General features: G+C 38.6%; 2 protein-coding genes across 6 annotated transcripts; one reads left to right on the top strand and one right to left on the bottom strand.

The window, feature by feature from the left end:
* Positions 1-505: 505 nt before the first annotated feature.
* Positions 506-6,689, bottom strand: LOC125210921 (glycosyltransferase BC10-like). Of its 5 annotated transcripts, none has more exons than XM_048110554.1 (11): positions 6,385-6,681; positions 5,067-5,597; positions 3,889-3,987; positions 3,322-3,431; positions 3,151-3,222; positions 2,295-2,385; positions 2,051-2,131; positions 1,682-1,744; positions 1,445-1,567; positions 1,099-1,137; positions 506-1,019 (listed from the first exon to the last, which is right to left on the bottom strand). In XM_048110554.1, the coding sequence occupies exons 2-11, from the start codon at positions 5,448-5,450 to the stop codon at positions 891-893; spliced, it is 1,191 nt and encodes a 396-aa protein (XP_047966511.1). In that variant the 5' UTR covers positions 5,451-5,597; positions 6,385-6,681; the 3' UTR covers positions 506-890. The 5 variants fall into 5 exon arrangements, 4 of the variants coding, with proteins under 4 accessions (XP_047966511.1, XP_047966514.1, XP_047966512.1 ...); XM_048110557.1 differs by having other exon boundaries at positions 3,322-3,422; positions 6,385-6,679; XM_048110555.1 differs by lacking the exon at positions 6,385-6,681 and adding an exon at positions 6,123-6,143.
* Positions 6,690-11,800: 5,111 nt separating this feature from the next.
* LOC125210302 lies at positions 11,801-12,591 on the top strand. The gene is made up of 2 exons (XM_048109859.1): positions 11,801-11,902; positions 11,989-12,591. The coding sequence occupies exons 1-2, from the start codon at positions 11,801-11,803 to the stop codon at positions 12,589-12,591; spliced, it is 705 nt and encodes a 234-aa protein (XP_047965816.1).
* The last annotated feature ends 5,129 nt before the right edge of the window (positions 12,592-17,720 follow it).

Raw genomic sequence — 17,720 nt, 5'->3', positions numbered from 1 at the left:
AAGGAAGAATCATTTAACATAGATAAATGATTCATTTTCCTGCTCCAAAAATGTACTCAGCTTCTTCTACAAAAGCGATACTTGCCCGAAACGATGGGAAGAAGTAATAGAGACTTATAAGCAAACTATGCTTCAGGGAAACTTAAGCAAAACGGCCCGTGAAGCATCAAAGAGTTCTATATTTTGATTTTTATAAAATTATGGTTTTTTTTTGCTTTAGTGCAAAAGTCTTGATCATCAAATTAACAAATTATTTAAAAATCTTAAACTCTAGATTTAAAAGGTAGAACCCAATGACGGTTCATGCATACAAAAATGTTTACATATGTTAACATTCTATTAGGTGACAGGCTAATTGCCAAAAATTAGTTGTAGTAAATAAAAAAGTTGTAATTGCTCTCAAGCGAGTATTTTGACCTTTACCCAAGCGGCATAAGCCACTGACTGAACTGAACTCACAAAATTTGTAATAAGGTATTCATACTAAGTAGGAGAGGAAGAAACCTGACAATTTTAAACAATTATGTATAAATGAATGAGAGAGAGTATCCGTATCTGCCACTGCGAATGCCATATTTTCAACTTGATAATCCAACTTCTACAAAAGGTCAGCATTAGAGAGTCCCCAATGTTTTCAATGTAAACATAAATCCCAAATTGCGGGAAGAATTAAACAACATCAAAGAGTTGTGTCCCCAACACTTCCCATGTCTTCACCTTCAGCTACTTTCCGATGACTTCCCACCACTTTCTGCCACCTTTACCCTTGCATGCTATCCGAAAGAAGCCAGTGCTTCTTTACCCCGGAGCAGAAAGTTAAAACTGAGGCGGAGACAAAGGGTGTGATGCGCTCTAATCCACAAAGAATCAGTATTAAAGTCATCTCTCACTCAAATTGACGTATAATTGGGGAAGAGTTGGATTAAGTTGTCAAGGGTTTCAGGCAAAAATTTCCGTGCAAACAAATAGCACGGACGTGGATTCCCATTCCACAGACATGGTGTAATCTGGACTTGCTTCTGCAGAGTAAAGACTTATAATCATCAAAAAACTGAACATAGACAGCACTAGCAATCACAGTACAATACAAAAACTAACCCTTTCTTCACTTGTAACGTGCACACTGTCTGAAATGGACTGCAACAGAAGTTAGAAATGAAGAGCATTAGTGCATACTAATTAACCAATTTCAGTACATAATAAAGTAGCCAGCAGTGCTATCTACAGAAGAGTGTACACAGTGAGAGGCTGAGGCACCCAACCTAATTAATTGAGGTTGCAACAGAAGAGTTGTAACTATATTTTCACAAAATGCATTATTATCATAACTAGACTGCAGAAAATACCTTAAAGAATGCTAGAGTCATTAGTGAAAGTGGGTTGTGGATGTCAAGATTAATACTTGAATAGAATGGGAGTAAAATCTCAAAATAACATGACATACTGTGATATTTCTCATCAGCTCATATGTCACATCCAGTGCCCTGTATGACTTCGGATGCCACTTTCCTTCGGACCAGTCAACGTGTGTTACTGACCAGTTGGCTACCCCAACTGGATCAAACATCTGAAATAAAGTGGGGACATGCTCAAGCACAAAAAGTTGAAGTAAAAGCAAAGGATGGAGAAATTGAAGTACTAATAACTACAGACAGAAAGCACAATGGTTCTCAGTTCTCACATAGAAAAAGGTGGGTAAATAGTGCTCATCAGAGTAGCAGTTGCGTCCCTTTTCCATGCCTGGCTGCTCAATCAAAGAAGCGAATGCCAAAAGTTACTTAGTAAAATGAACTTATATTCTAAACAGTTGAGAGCGCTACTATTAAATAATGAGAATGGTAAGCATCAAAAAAATAAAGTAGTAATCAGAAAAGGTCATAACTGAAGCAAAAATGATAAAATCCTGAACCAAACCAAAGGCCATTTGCAGCCATCTATCTACGTTTAGTAAAAGTTAAATGAAAGACCTCTACAAGATATCAAGAGTTCTTCAAACATCATACTATATACGATCAAAACGTCAATGCAAACAAAGTATTAAATCCGTTACCCTGCAATAGTCTCTGAACTTCGAATAGTACAGATTATCGGTCATGACTATAACAGCATGTTGCCGCTTCATTGTGAACCACTGCATTGTTCAAAACAGTTACTGTTTCAATAACTTGACCGTATACTTTAGAGATGACTCACAAGGTTAACTCTATAGGTCCCATTTAGCTGAGCGACACAAGGGAAACCGGATTTTGTATCTATTAGGACAGTACTACTATATATTCAAAGTAAAAAATTACCTGAGCGCCCTTACGGAAGTCTCTCTTCTCAACTTCAGGTAACATATTTTCACTGTATCTACCACTTCCATGTGGGCCAGGATCCTCAAAGCTGCACATTAAAGGGTACCACTGATTGCAACATTATTATTAACTTTAGCCAAAGTTTAGAGTTTAATCAAGGATAGGTATTAAAAATATCCCCAAGGTTGATGTAAACAGCAACCTTCACATTCTTACTGTTATTGAAGAAACACATTGATCACGGTATTCTTTTACCAAATGGTAATTATCTTGTTAAGTAATGAAAATACTGGTTCAGTGTTTTACTGGAAATTTATAAAATATATCTTGTAAAAATCACTACTGTCATGGGTACAAATCCTAGATTTGGCATAAGTTCAATAGGAGTGACAGCCTACACTTAATAAGTCCACCTTCCAAATTCTTGACATATTCAAATGTAATTCGAGAAATCGTACAGTCTGCCTGCCACGCAAAACCTATGAGAATGCTTCTGCAATTAAAATGTTACTGAGACACAGTAATTTTAGAAAATTTATCAAGTCCGTATCATATGTAGCGACAGTTCCAATACTGAGAAGGCATGTGGGGAGCTTTCTAACTACCTCAATTAAGTGTTAGTAATAATCACCAATCCCCTAGCTTCATTTCTCTCTATACAATTTTTTATGGGATGATTATATTCTCTTGATGCATATCAATATTTAAAATTGCTACATTCTCACAATTACCTTGAGATAATGTATTTTACATACATATGCTCAAATAGACCAGACCCACAAGAGATGTTGGCCAGTAAAAGAGACTTGCACAAAATGAAGATAGTGGAAGAACCCAAAAGTAGTTAACTTACCTATCCACAAAGCTCACATTTGTGTACATGAGATAGTTGTACGCAAAATCAAAATCACGAAGTGGTATGCAGCTGTAGTTGAGGAAAACCGCTTAATCAGTAAGTAAATTATGCAAGTTTCCTGAAAAAAGTCAAACGGCTAAAAATTACACAAATCAATTCTTTGGCAACCTGTCAGAAAGCAGTACAAAATGTTGGTTCCCAGGATCTTTCAGTGCATGTCCTAAAAGCCTTCTTTCTGCATCAACCATTGAAATTTTTCCCCATCCTACCTGTAAAACCTAAGCACAATAAGACAGTCTATAATGATATCTTAATATCTGGAAGAGTATTAGACTTTATTTTGATCTGAAGATATAAGATGGCAAAAATAATAGTAATTAGGTAGAACATGTATCAATGGGTTTACAAAATTACTGAGAGACTGATAATGATTTTTGATTCACCATAGTAGTAGATGAAGCACAACACATAGTTGGAACCATATTCACTAAACATACTAGTGATTACTTAGGGAATTATAAACTATTTTAACAACATAAAACTAAAATATTTCACATAGGAAGCCATGGAAATAAGATTGACATAAAAACGCTACAGCCTAAACCGTACACGTCCACCCAGTCGTGTTGGCATAGTTATTTATCCATTACAACCATTTTAAAATAGATAATTCATAAGTATTTATTATTGTCCAAACTAATATGAACAAGAACCAATGAGAAGTAAGAAACACACCGAGCTGCTACGAATTTCCCGATTGATAAAGTAACGGCTAAAATGTACAGGTTTATCCTTGGATGCATGGACGTAGACAGAGAATCTACCTTCATGACCCTGCAAGGTGGGCCAAAACTTTATCAACATATATAAAGCCAGTTGATTGAAAATGGTTGTCACTGAGAAACACAAAGTAAAAGTAAAACAGTATAGTTTGCAAAATTATTGTTAATGTTGTTTCATACAAACTAAGGCATTACAACTTGAAAAACAAACTGAAGAATGTTCTTTCCTGCTCTTTACCAAAAATCAGTAACTGCTATTGATACAGTTCTCTAGGCTAAGACCTTGTGAGCTCTTTAAACCATTTAACATGAGATGAAGCTTCTCTGCTACATCAACAAAGTCATTTTTTGCCCAAATTGAACACGTTTTATTTCTTTTCAGGTCTAACCTCTAAGGCAGTCACTACCCATGCCAATTCTATTATACTAAGACCTTGTAGCTCTTTCAACCAGTTCAAATATGATTAAGCTTCCTTGCTACATCTAACAAAGCCATTCTTGTGCATCAACCTAACACACATACTAACATTAGGGAATCCCTACACATGACACAAATCATTGGGATTACAATGAAATGCCAAATTGAAAACAGTAACTTCAGAGTTGGACCTTCAGTTGCAACGACATAGCAACTAAATGCTAACTTAGCTAAGAAGCTATTCATAAAAATATGAAGTGTTTCAACAAAGCATAACAGGGACATGCGAACTGGTTCAATTAGAGTATTCATGCTAGTCAGCCATGCAGGCATTTACCTTAATGTATCTCTTAATAGTATAAAAAGATATTCAATGCCATTACGCCATGAAGACCATGAGGTGCAATTTTTATGCATTTTTTCAATAAAAAGTTTTTAATGTTACAAATCAACTATGAGTTTAACACCAAATGAAAGCGAACTACCCTAAGTAGTCAAAGATTATACTGCCATGGTAATTGATATCCAACCCTAAGGTTTCCAGAGATAACAGCAAGATGAATTCATCTACAAATCACAATATTTAGATTGCTGTAGCCATACAGCATTTCTACAAGTGGCATTCAGACCCCAACAAAAGTTCCATTACACAATAGTGCAATTATCATTACATAATTCAAAAACTGCCACATTTATATAAAGTAATTAAGTACCTGGAAGAATTTATCCCACAGCTTCTCGAACGGCAATGCACCTGGTGTGAGATATAGGAAAGCAATTTTTGGAGTTGTTTGTATAGCAGGAGGCATATTCAAAATATCTCTAATTACGACACGGGCGGCTATTTCTTCATCAGTTAGTTCTCTAATAGGAGAAGGTGGAAGCCAACTAGGCATTCCCTTACAACCACGAGATGAGAAAACATAGCATGCTGCTGAATTTTGAGGTGGATAGACATATGCACAGACCAGGAACAAGCTAACTAATGACACCAACACAATAATCCATGTTGGCTTTCTTAATGGACCACGCTGGCGAGGCGCAGGCATTATTTGCATGTCTTTCATTCCTAGCCGCCATGCCTGAGCTGACTTCATCTAGAAATTATGCATCACAGGTCCACTCCTATAGATAGCTTGTGTATTCCTTCACCTCTCCCCTCAAAGTGCAAAATGAGCAGGAGTAACCTTGGCCTATCTGCCTAAAGCAGGCAGCACAGCAATGGATTCTATATCGAATTGAAGCTGCAGAGAAGACATATTAACAACTCATTTGCAGCTGAAGGTATGTTTAAAGTGTATCTCAATTTTCCAGTGAGATTCTATGTGGAATGCTAGCTGACATTTACGAAAAATAATATGCACCAAATATTCAGATCATCTTAGTTGTAGATAGCTTCAGTAAATGCTTGCTGTACATATGAAACACATCATTATCACTACAATAAGCTGCAATACATACCCCCAACTCAAGATCAAGAAACGAGAAAACAAAAAAAATCTTATCAAAAAGTTAGAATCACCCGAGAGTGAAATTCATAACTAAATGATCCTCCCGAATTGATTTGCAGCGTATGTAAGAAGAATAAATCAGCAATAAAAAGAAATGGAACAGTAGTTCACATCAGTAGACATACATTAGATCCCGCCGTCAAAAAAACTGCGCTCTGGCCCCAAAAGAAATGTAAAGAATGGGATAATATCTAGCCACATTCAAATTTCAAATTGCCAGAATAGGAAGAAGTTTGCAACGAAAAAGTCAACACAAACCTAATTTAGAGTCAAAATCCAGAATCCCAAAACATAAAAAATTTAGCAATCCAATCCCACTCCCCACCGACACGCGCGCGCAAAGCAAACAATCATAGAAAAAGGAAGCATTTATAAGCACGGGCAAACTCAAGCAACGAATCCCCCCGCAACTGCAATAAATGAACCTCTTCATCTCCACTCCAATTCCACTAAAATCATGATTTGCAAAACGAGCTACATAACTACTACTATTTGGAAGACAATCTCAGAAAACCAATACCTGACTTGAAGTCGGCAAGGAGGAGCTCGGAAAAGAAGATCGGAGGAGTTGAGATGTATGTATGTATGCATGTATGTATGTATACGTATGCAGTATTGTGTGCGTGGATCTAGGGCACGCTGATTAATTGGGCAATCAGAGAAACTGTGTGCAAGCTGCAACGATGATAAATCGGAGGATTACAGATTGGTGCATATATATATATATATAATAATCTATGTATGTGAGTTGGATTTATGCTCCGGCCACGCACATAATGCAGAATTCAGCCGGCTATTTTTACAAAATTAGTAGATTCAATTTTATTCTTTTCTTTGGAAGGGGACACCACGCGCGGGATTAAATTGCATTAGGGTGGACACTCTCACACTGGAGTTCTAATAGCATCCACAGTAAGAATAGGCCGCCATAGGCCAGCCACTCTCTCTCTGCCACGTCATCAATACTAAAAATCTACCCGTCACATTAGCATTTTATTCAAATAGACTAGCCTTAGGCCAGCCACAATAAAAATAATTTAAAAACAACTACATTTACTGAATTAAACACAAAATATGGAATTAAATTTACGACACATATACGGGAAAAATTCGTTAATTTTATTTAAATAAAAAAATGTACATTAACTAAAAATAAAAAAAATTACATAATAAAAAAAATCCGGACTTCCACACACGAGCCACCGCCCCACTCTACTCCTCATTAATTTATTAAAAAAATACATTAAAAAATGTTAGTATGCCTTGAATCCGTTATAGTTTGCCGCTAGCCGAACGGGGGTCTCGCTGGCCGATCGGCTCGCCACAATGGCGGCCAGCGCCCTCAAATCGGCTAGCCCACGCAGATTTTTTCACCGATTCGCGGCTGGCCGATTCCAATAGTTCGGCTAGCCGACCGACTAGCGACGCGAATCGGCTAGCCGGTGGGCTAGCCGCTATTGTGGATGCTCTAATGTGACTTATTATGTAGTCTCGTGAACTATTTTTGTTACGATTGGACTACATAAATAGTACTCCCTCCGTCCTAAAATATTAGACCCTTTCTTTTGAGTAAAAATTTCATGGTCCATTCATATCAAGTTGGCATAAAAAAGTAATCATATTACACTATTTTTCATGCCAAGAAAAAAAATCATATTACAACTATTTGATAGTAGTACTTCCTCCGTCCCAAGGAAGATGACTTCTTTCTTGGGCGGCACGAGATTTTATGCAACTTTATTTGTGTATTAAATGGAGAGAGTAAAGTAAGAGGATGGGATAAAATAAAGATAAAGGGGTTTCCATTTTAAGTAATGAGTCATCTTGGTTGGGACAAATTAAAAAGGAAAGTGGGTCATCTTTAATGGGATGAAGAGAGTACTATTTTGACGTAGTTTAAATTTTTGGTAATCATCAAGCTGTTGTATTTAAAATAATATAATATTTTTTCAGTTTGATTTTTTATTTTCTAATTTTAAAATTTTCTTGAAATTTTTTACATGATAATAAGAAAATATTGAAAATTATAATTGATTTCTTAATATGCTAGTAACAAATTATAAATTATAGTCTTAATTTTTATTTGTGTAAAGTTTTTGTTTATATATAAATACAAAACAATAAAAAAAGTTCTTATTCATAAAATCTCAAAATACTACTGTCAAGGAGTTTTAATATATATTTTTTGGCATGAACAGTAATGTAATATAGTATGATTAAATTTTTATGTGAAAAATATTAAGTAGTATTACATTAAAAGGTCAATATGCATATATATTACACGCATATTCTAATATTTTGTGATGATAGTTTCCATATTTAATAGTAGTAATACAATCTAACTTTCCATGATTAATACATGTTTATTCTGTGCAATTATTTTTTATTGAATTGGTGTTTAATTGATGTGGCATATGGTACCTCATCTTTATTTTATACTTCTTCTGTCCTATTATAAGTGAGACGTTTCTTTTTGGCCATTGTTTTGCGAAGATGATAATTAATAGTTAAGTGGAGACAAAGTAAAGTAAGAGAGAATAATATAGAAGAGAGTCACTTTACTTTATATCTACTCTAACTGTTTATTACTATCATTTTTGCAAAACAACGTTCGATTTGCCCCTCACTTGTAGCGGGACGGAGAGAGTATCATTTTTGGTACCCCGTACTGAAAATGTGATTTTTTTGTTACGAGGGATATTTTTGGAAATTTCAATTAAATAGTATCCATGTGGTTTTTTTCCTTCATTTCTTATTTCTTTTTTTCTTCTTTAGTTTTATTCTTGTTTCTTTTTCTTCATTTTCTTCTTTCTTTTTACTAGTATTTTAGCTTCCTTTTTTCTTCTTATTTTCTCCTTAGTTTATGTTACCTCTTTTTTTCTTTTCTTTTCTTTTTCTTCTTTCTTTTTAGTGTTTTATACATACATCTAATTGTATTCATAATATAAATCAAGAACAAAACACCTAATTAAATTAATTATTTAAAGTAATTAAATTAATTGAATATTTTTTATTAAATTATTTTACTTATTTTAGGATTAAAACACCTAACTAAAAATATTGAATTATTTATATCATTACGAATACAATTAACAATTTTAAATTTTTTATTAACACTATATTGATTAGTTATTAATTTAATATAAAATAATAATAATAATAATAATAATAATAATAATAATAATAATAATAATAATAATAATAATAATAATAGTAGTAGTAGTATAAAGAGTGAGGAGAATGAGAGAAGATACTACAATATCACTTTTGGTACTAGTTTTGTGTATGCCCAAATTATTCTCTACGACACAAATGGAAAAATGTATTTGTTTGAAGGTCATTTTGGGGTTAAAATTGCACCAAGTACCAAAAATGTAATTTATAGGTACCAAAAACGATATAAAATCAAAATCAGGTACCATTTACGTGCGAAAGTGAAAGATCAGGTACCATTTATGTAGTTCATTCTTTTGTTATTTTAGTCGATCTCATAAAAATAAATTAGTTTTATTATATTTTTTATAATAATATAAGATTCATTCTCAATTAATAATTCTTATTAAGAATTTACATTGCTAATTATAAATTAAAAGTCATGTAATTTTAAAATATATTATTTTTATAGGATGAAAGAAACACTCTCTCCAATCCCCATTCGATGTCTCATGTTTCCTTATTAGGACCGACCTCAATAATGTCTCATTTCACATTTACTATTTTTAATAGTGAACTTCACATTCCACTATAAAACTAATGTACTATAAAAGTAGGATTCAAACTCTATTAATTTTTTACATTCATTTTCCTTCACAACTAGATAAAACTCGAGGTTTAATCTTGAATCTTAGTTCCTCTTTACTTGATCACGGATATGAGATGGATGAAAGATGAAAATATGGAGTTGAATATTGAAAGTTAGATCATCCCCAGTGAAGTATATAATGGGATTTTATAGACTTGGAGACTCGTTCTCGAATTTGGTAAAAATTGAAACTCGAGAAGGCATAAATTAACTTGAATTAGAGCTTCTTGCATTGGCACGTAAATTTAGCGTACCGCTGACTGCTCTCGGTCCCTCTCGGCATGTGCGGGTGATAAACTCGTAGTTTAGCAAGTGTTTAGGATGTTTGAAAGTGCTTAATTGAGTGTTTTGTGTCACATTACTTGAGTTTTCATCTATGATCCCCTACTTTAGTGTTTTGATGAGTTTGACGAGTTTTTGTAGTCACAACAGGTGGAAACGGGCGAAAAGAGTACCAAAACCGGAGGTCGGGCGTTTCACTACATAAAGTCGGGCGTTTCTTCACAGAAGGCCGGGCGTTTGCGTCTCCAGAGCGGGTGAGTCCACTGTCCCCGAGCATTTTTCATTCAGAAATCGCCCGGGTCGGGCGTTTTGTGCAATGTCGCGGTTCGAGAAAAACGCCCGGTCGGGCGTTTCTTCACTTAAAAATCACCCGGCCGGGCGATTAGCTCGTGCACTGATTTTCTTCTATTTTCACCCCGGGTATAAATAGCACCTAGGGTTCGACTCTAGGAGACTTTCCACACACCCCAGAAGCACTTTCCACGTTTGAGAGCAGGTTGAAGTGACAAAAAGTCCGATTCTTCAACAAGTTTGAAGACGAAGACGATTTGCCCATTCAATTCATCTTTGGGAGTATCTTTATTAGCTTTTCTATGTTGAATTCACTTTCTATGGATTTCTCTTGTGAAGTTGCATTGAGTATGAGTAGCTAAATCTTTTGATTACCTTTGCTCTTGTGATTTCTTTGTATCGTTCTTGTGCTTTTTCAATTCAATTGCTTAGCTACCAATTGAGTTTGTTGACCTAGTTATGAGTAATCGAGAGATACATAATTAGGATTGATAAAAGAATGAACAACACTTAGATAATTTTCATTCAAGAGAAGGAATTCTAGAATGAGGGCTTGAGCCTTTTGTTTTAAGGAGTTAATTACTCCCTCCGTTCCATAGTAATGGAGGCAAAACTTTTCGGCACGGAGATTAAGAAAATTTGTGTTAGGTGAGTTAAGTAAAGAGAGAATAAAGTGAAAAATGAAAAAGGTAGAGAGATGAAGATAGAAAAAAGTAAGAGAGAGTAAAGTAGGTGTGAAAAAATGTGTTGACTTTTACTAAAAAGGGAAATGACTCTAATACTATGGAACGGACGGAAATGGAAAAATGCCCCTATTACTATGGAACGGAGGGAGTATATTAGAAGGAGACTTCAATATTAATGATTAATCAACTAGTTAAGTGCACTCGAGAGAGGGCTTAGTCTAGACTAGCGGCTTTCCTAGTAATCCTAGAGACTTTAATTGGGTAATCGAAGTTGTTGAATTGTTCGCATCGTGTTTGTTGTAGTTGGATCCAAAGCTCTACCGTGTTCTCTTATTTGAAACTTCTTTTTGTTGCGTGCTTTTAGCTTGTTTATGTTTATTTGCTTTTCAAAATCAAAACCAACCTTTCCGGATTCTCTAGATAGTAGTCAAAATCGGTTCGTGGTACTTGAGTTGCACAATTTGTTTCCGTGGATACGATACTCGTACTTGTTTATTGCTACACTAGCCCCGTACACTTGCGGGTAATTCTCGTGTTTAAAATAAATCGAGTCAAGTTTTTGGCGCCGTTGCCGGGGACAATTTGCGTTTTTAGCTTAATATTGTGGTAAAGATAGAGATTACTACTCTAGATTTTATTGCTTTAATTTTATTTTTATTTTTGAGATCTCAGATTGTCTTTTTCAGGTTGTATGCAAACACGCTCTAAGAGTTTACCTTTAGAACCTATCGATCTTGAGATCGAAGCATCCAACAGAAGGAGAAACGCTTTGAAGAGGCTAAACCAGCGGATCCGAGTTTCTTCTCCGGTCCAGAGACGGTCACATCCCCAACAATGCCTTGCAGCTACCTCCGTGGTTTACAGTTTCTCAAGGAATGATCAATGAGCCTCAGAATAGGAGTTCAGAGGACATACTGAATGCCTTCATGACACAGTCGCAGAAGAATATGGAGCATTCAAACAAGAGGCTCGAGAAGGTAGAGAATGATGTGCACAACATGGCAACACATATGAAGAACTTAGAGGTGCAGATGAGTAGGATCGCTCAATCGGTGGCGGTCAGCATAAGCCAGGGCAGTTCCCAGGGCAGCCAACTATAAATCCCAAGGATTGCAAGGCGATTCACTTGAGGAGTGGGACGAGTTATGAGGGTCCTTCTATGCTAGAGACCCCACCAAAGCTTGTAGCTGAGCCAAAGAAAGAAGCAGAGGCCAAGGTAGAAAAGGAGGAACTTGAGACATCATCTCCTGCAGTTCACCCTGAGGTGAACACACTAGTCAAGCCAGCAGAGGTCAGAGTGCCATTCCCCCAAGTGCTGCAAAGGAAGAAGAAGAATGATCAGTTCGCCAAATTTTGGGAGATCTTCAAGAAGGTGCAGATTAACATTCCGCTGATTGAGGCATTGCAGCAAATTTCCGGATATGTTAAGTTTCTCAAGAAAGCTGTCGCCAAAAAGAAGAAATGGGAGCATCATGAGACCGTCAACTTGACGAAAAACTGTAGTGCGATCTTGCAAAGGAAGCTTCCGGCCAAGATGGAGGATCCGGGAAGCTTTATTATTGAGTGCACTATTGGAGAATACTTTGTGGAGAATGCCTTATGCGACCTTGGAGCGAGCATTAACCTCATGCATTTGTCTTTCTATAACAAGATGAAGATTGGCTAGATGAAACCCACATCCATCACGTTGCAGATGGCTGGTATATCGGTGTCCCGTCCAGTGGGTGTTGTGGAGGACATATCGGTGAGAGTGAATGAGTTCGTCTTCCCAGCTGACTTCGTGATATTGGACATGGAGGAAGACAAAAAGGTGCCTATATTCTAGGAAGACCTTTCCTAGCCACAGGGAAGGCTTTGATCGATGTTGGCAATGAAGAGCTCACTTTTCGCTTCAATGGCGAGAGTGTGACTTTCTCCATCTATGAAGCCTTGAAGAGGGATAATGTGGAACCAGGAGAAAGCCTGCAGCATTGCACAATAGTGACTATAGTGGATGAGTGTGTCAGAAAGATGGCCTACACCAACTCACCAGAAGATCAATTAGAGGGGTGTATCGTTAACTCTATTCATTCTTCTCATCTTATTGATATTATGGATGCTAATCATGAGTTAATTGGGTTTGTAGGTGCTCTAGATTCAGCGAAGGAGATCCCCAGATCACACCGTCAACAATTCCTACCTCTTAGGAATGAAAAAGACGGCAAGGATGAAGAGAAGAACAAGAAAGTAGAGCTGAAGCCTCTTCATCACATCTGCAGTACGCATTCTTAGGAGAAGATGACACCCTGCCGGTAATTGTATCATCATCTCTCTCTGCTTCTGAATTGGATAAATTTTTGAGAGCCCTTAGAAAATTCAAGGGAGCAATAGGGTGGTTAATCTCGGACTAGAAGGGAATAAGTCCAACACTTTGTATGCATATGATCCATTTAGAGGATGACCATAAGCCTAAGGCCCAAAACCAAAGGCGACTTAATCCTATTATGCAGAATGTGGTAAGGAAGGAGATGATTAAATTGTTAGATGTCGGCATCATATATGCCATTTCTGATAGTGAGTGGGTGAGCCCCACCCAAGTAGTGGCCAAGAAGGGGGGTACGACTGTAGTAAAGGGAGAGAACGATGAGTTGATAGCCACTAGGACGGTCACTGGGTGGAGAGTGTGTAATGATCCCTGATTGTTTGCAGGCTTTTGAGAAGCTGAAGGAGGCATTGGTGAGCGCTCTTATCCTTATCTCGCTGGATTGGTCTCAACCTGTCGAGATTATGTGCGATGCGAGCGACGTGGTGGTGGGCTCGGCTTTGGTACAGAAGAGGGATAAGATATTCCATGTGATCTACTATGCAAGTCGAACTTTGGACCCCGCCCAAGTCAATTACACCACCACCGAGAAGGAGATGCTAGCAGTGGTTTACTCCTTTGATAAGTTCCGCCCCTATCTCATCGGGGCCAAGACCATCGTTTTCACCGATCATGCCGCAATCTGGCACCTCTTTGCAAAGCAAGACACGAAGCCAAGGCTTATTAGGTGGATCTTGCTCCTACAGGAGTTTGACTTGGAGATCCGAGACCGAAGAGGATGTGAAAATGTGGTGGCAGACCACTTGTCAAGGATGGAACATATGAATGAAGAGGAGAAGTTGAAGTTAGCCATCAATGAAGAGTTTCCGGACGAGCACCTATTCTTTGTGGCTAAGGGGAAGGTGGCATGGTATGCCAACATTGTGAACTACCTCGTTGCTAAGGTGGTTCCCGTAGGACTTGAAGATTATCAAAAGAAGAAATTTTTCCATGACGCGAAGTTCTACTTTTGGGATGACCCATGCTTGTTTAGGAGGTGTGCCGACATGGTGATTAGAAGATATGTCCCTCAAGAGGAGTGGGAGTCCGTTATTATGCATTGCCACACCACACCTAGCGGGGGGCACTTTGGAGCTAATCGGACTGCCATGAAAGTATTACAAATTGGCTTATTTTGGCCAAGTATTACCAAGGATTGTCAAGAGTATGTGAAGAATTGTGATGAATGTCAGAGAATGGGGGGCATTTCTAAGAAGAAGGAGATGCCGATGACGACAATTGTGGAAGTTGAGCTCTTTGATGTGTGGGGCATCGACTTCATGGGGCCCTTCCCTCCATCTAATGGATTCCAATACATTCTCTTAGCCGTGGACTATGTATCAAGGTGGGTGGAGGCCATTCCTACCTCAACCAATGATTCGAAGGTGGTAACAAAGTTTGTTCAAAAGAACATTTCCACGCGATTTGGCGCGCCAAAGGCTATTATTAGTGATGGAGGATCCCACTTTCGCAATAGGTGGCTAGAGGCGGTGTTAGCAAGATATGGAGTAAAGCATCGGGTGACAACTCCGTATCACCCTCTGGCCAAACTGAATTGGACAATAGAGAGATCAAACAAATTCTTCAAAAGAGTGTCAAGGAAAATCGCAAGGATTGGGCGTCAAGCTTGATGATGCTTTATGGGCATATAGGACGGCCTACAAGACTCTCATCAGAATGTCACCTTACCAATTGGTATTTGGGAAGTCGTGCCACCTCCCGGTTGAAATGGAGCATTCATCGTATTGGGCAGTGAAGCAATTGAACATGGACTTCCCTAACGCTGGAAAGGAGAGGATACTTCACCTTTACTTACTTGATGAGTTAAGGAACGAAGAATATGCTAACTCCTCCATCTACAAGGCGAGGATGAAAGCTCACCATGACAAGATGATCGAGAGACGTGAATTCCACCCGGGAGATGCCGTGTTGCTATTCAACCACAAGTTGAGATTTTTCCCGGGCAAGCTGAAATCCAAGTAGTTCAAGCCCTTCACTGTCAAGGAAGTTATGAGCAATGGAACAATAGACCTCTTTGGACCCGATGGAAGCACGTTCAAGGCCAATGGTCAAAATTTGAAGAGATTATATTCTAGGGAGCAACAAGGCAAGGTCTCTGTTGTGGGCTTGATCGAGTAGGTGGAGCTTGAAGAGCGTCGAGCATACGACGGTAAAAAGTTGCGCTTTAGGGGAGGCAACCCCTCGTAGGTACATTTATTGCTTTGGTGTGTGTTTTGGTTCTCTTTTGGTATGTTTGGGTGTTCCCTTTGTTTTTGACTTTGTTTTTCATTCCCTACTCTTGTTTAAGTTGGGTATTTGGTGTTTTAATGTTGGTTTCTGAGTTTTAGTGCAGAAAAAAATGAAAAAAAAGGCGAAAATCGAACGCCCGGGTTGCTGCACAAAAACGCCCGACCGGGCGTTTTTCGACCACAATACTCCCTTGCACAGTGAGAACGCCTGGGTTAGCTTCAAAATGCCCGGGCTCGGCGCCCGATCGGGCGATTTGCTTGTGTATAAAAACCGGCGCAGGTAAGGATTTTCTAACCTTAATTTCTCACCTCCCTCTCTCGTTTTTCTCCCTCAAACACTCCCCACTCTCAAATTTCTTCCATAAACATCACTCTAGCACACACCCCATCTATTCTATCCTCCCAATGTGAACCAAGCAATTGGTGGATTTGCTCAAGAACAAGGAAAATTTTGGAAATTTTGAAATTTTGACTTCTTAAGCTATAAAGGTACGAATTTTCTTCTTCTTTACTTGATTCCACTTGGTATTGTGATGGGTATTGATGATTTGTTGCTTGGGCTAGCTTAGTATTCGAATTTATGAGGAAATTAGTGCTAAATTGCTAGTTCAAAGATGATTTGGTGTGATTGGTTGCTTTGAGCTTGAAATTGGTTGATTTATCTCATGGGCTTGTGGTATTATACTTGAATTCTAGCATGCTTTGTGTTAGTGATGCTTTTTGGTGGTGAATTGCTAGTGTGAATATCAATTTTAGTGAATGGTTTTGTCTTGAGCATGAATTTGGTTGTTTCACATGGATTAAAGTGATAAAGGGATCGAGTCTATCTCCCGATTATGAATGCTTGTGGAATTCTTGGAGTATGATGTATAATGGGGGGTGCATGCTTGTTTTGTTTGTGGTCTTGTGATGTTAGGACTTGAGTCTATCGTCCTAATTGCTCGTTTGTCTGCACGATTTACATGATTTGCTTTGAGAAACATGTAGGAATCGAGTCTATCTTCCTAATGTTAGTGATATATGTGCAAAACTTTGGCTTGACTAAAGTTTGGGGGAGTTGGGTATCTTATGAACATATATGTGGTTTATTGTGGAATGGATCTAATACTTCCAATTTCTAGGTACCACCTACTTAACATCATGGTTCCTAGCCCCACCGGTGTCAACCTCACCTCCAACCAGAAAAAGACGTGGAAAGCCCTCGCCAAGTAGCTAGGCTCCCATGCCTCTTTACACTCCGTCAGCTCAGGATCGAGCAATCCTTCTTGGAGTTGTGTGAGGTCGGACAGCTTTCGGGCTTGTTCCTTGCACAGGGTCGTCCATCATACCATCGGCTCACCCTAGAGTTCCTTTCGACGCTAACGGTGAACAAGACTCGGCACGCAATCGAGTCCGCCACTTTTTAGCTGTGGAATACCATACACAAATATGCCGTTAGCACAGTTTAATGAGATATTTGGAATCACGGGGGTAGCATCCAAGATGCCCTATGAGTTCAGCCACAGTAAAGACAGGTTCTGACAGGAGATCACGGGCGAAAGGAAGTTTTCTGCCAACAGGGCAAACAGCTCTTCCATCCGGAACCCTATCTTACGCACCCTCCAGAAGGCATGCGTCTGCTTTCCCTTCGCCCGAGTGGAGCATGGGAGCATCACTAGAGACGAGTTTTTTCTGTTGTGGCAGATCTTGTATAGACAACCAGCTCTGAACCTAGGCCACTTTATGATTAAACATCTAGAACGGGCCGCGAAGAAGAAGAACGGTACGTTGTGTGTTGGTGAGGTAGTAGTCGCCATTGCCCTCCATCTGGAGGTGCCACTGAATGGCATGATACCCGGCGTTGGTGAATCACCGAGCCCGGTGTTGGACATCACGTTCTTAAAGAGAACGGTTGTGATCGCCTCAGACAAACATTGCCAAATCTACTTAAAGCAAAAGGCCGACGATCACTTCCCACTCCCCAACTCCGACACCACTCATGTCCACGGGCCGGAGCAAAGGGAGAACTGGTTGATGAACAGTCCAGCCCACCACCAAATCACATCCAGGAACTCACCCGGATATGTGGCGAGCCCGGGGCCAAGCGATGATGAAAGAGCAGCTAGAGATGAGGAAGAAGAGGAAGAAGAGCATGAAGAGGGACCGACCCAACAAGGAGGAGATGGGGCCAAGACAAGCACCTCATATTGTTATTTAATAATTTTT

Source organism: Salvia hispanica, chromosome 3 (assembly GCF_023119035.1).
Source record: "Salvia hispanica cultivar TCC Black 2014 chromosome 3, UniMelb_Shisp_WGS_1.0, whole genome shotgun sequence".
NCBI classification, from domain to species: Eukaryota; Viridiplantae; Streptophyta; class Magnoliopsida; order Lamiales; family Lamiaceae; genus Salvia; species Salvia hispanica.
Note: the sequence above shows the minus strand (reverse complement) of the source record. Positions and strands in the feature narration are given on the sequence as shown.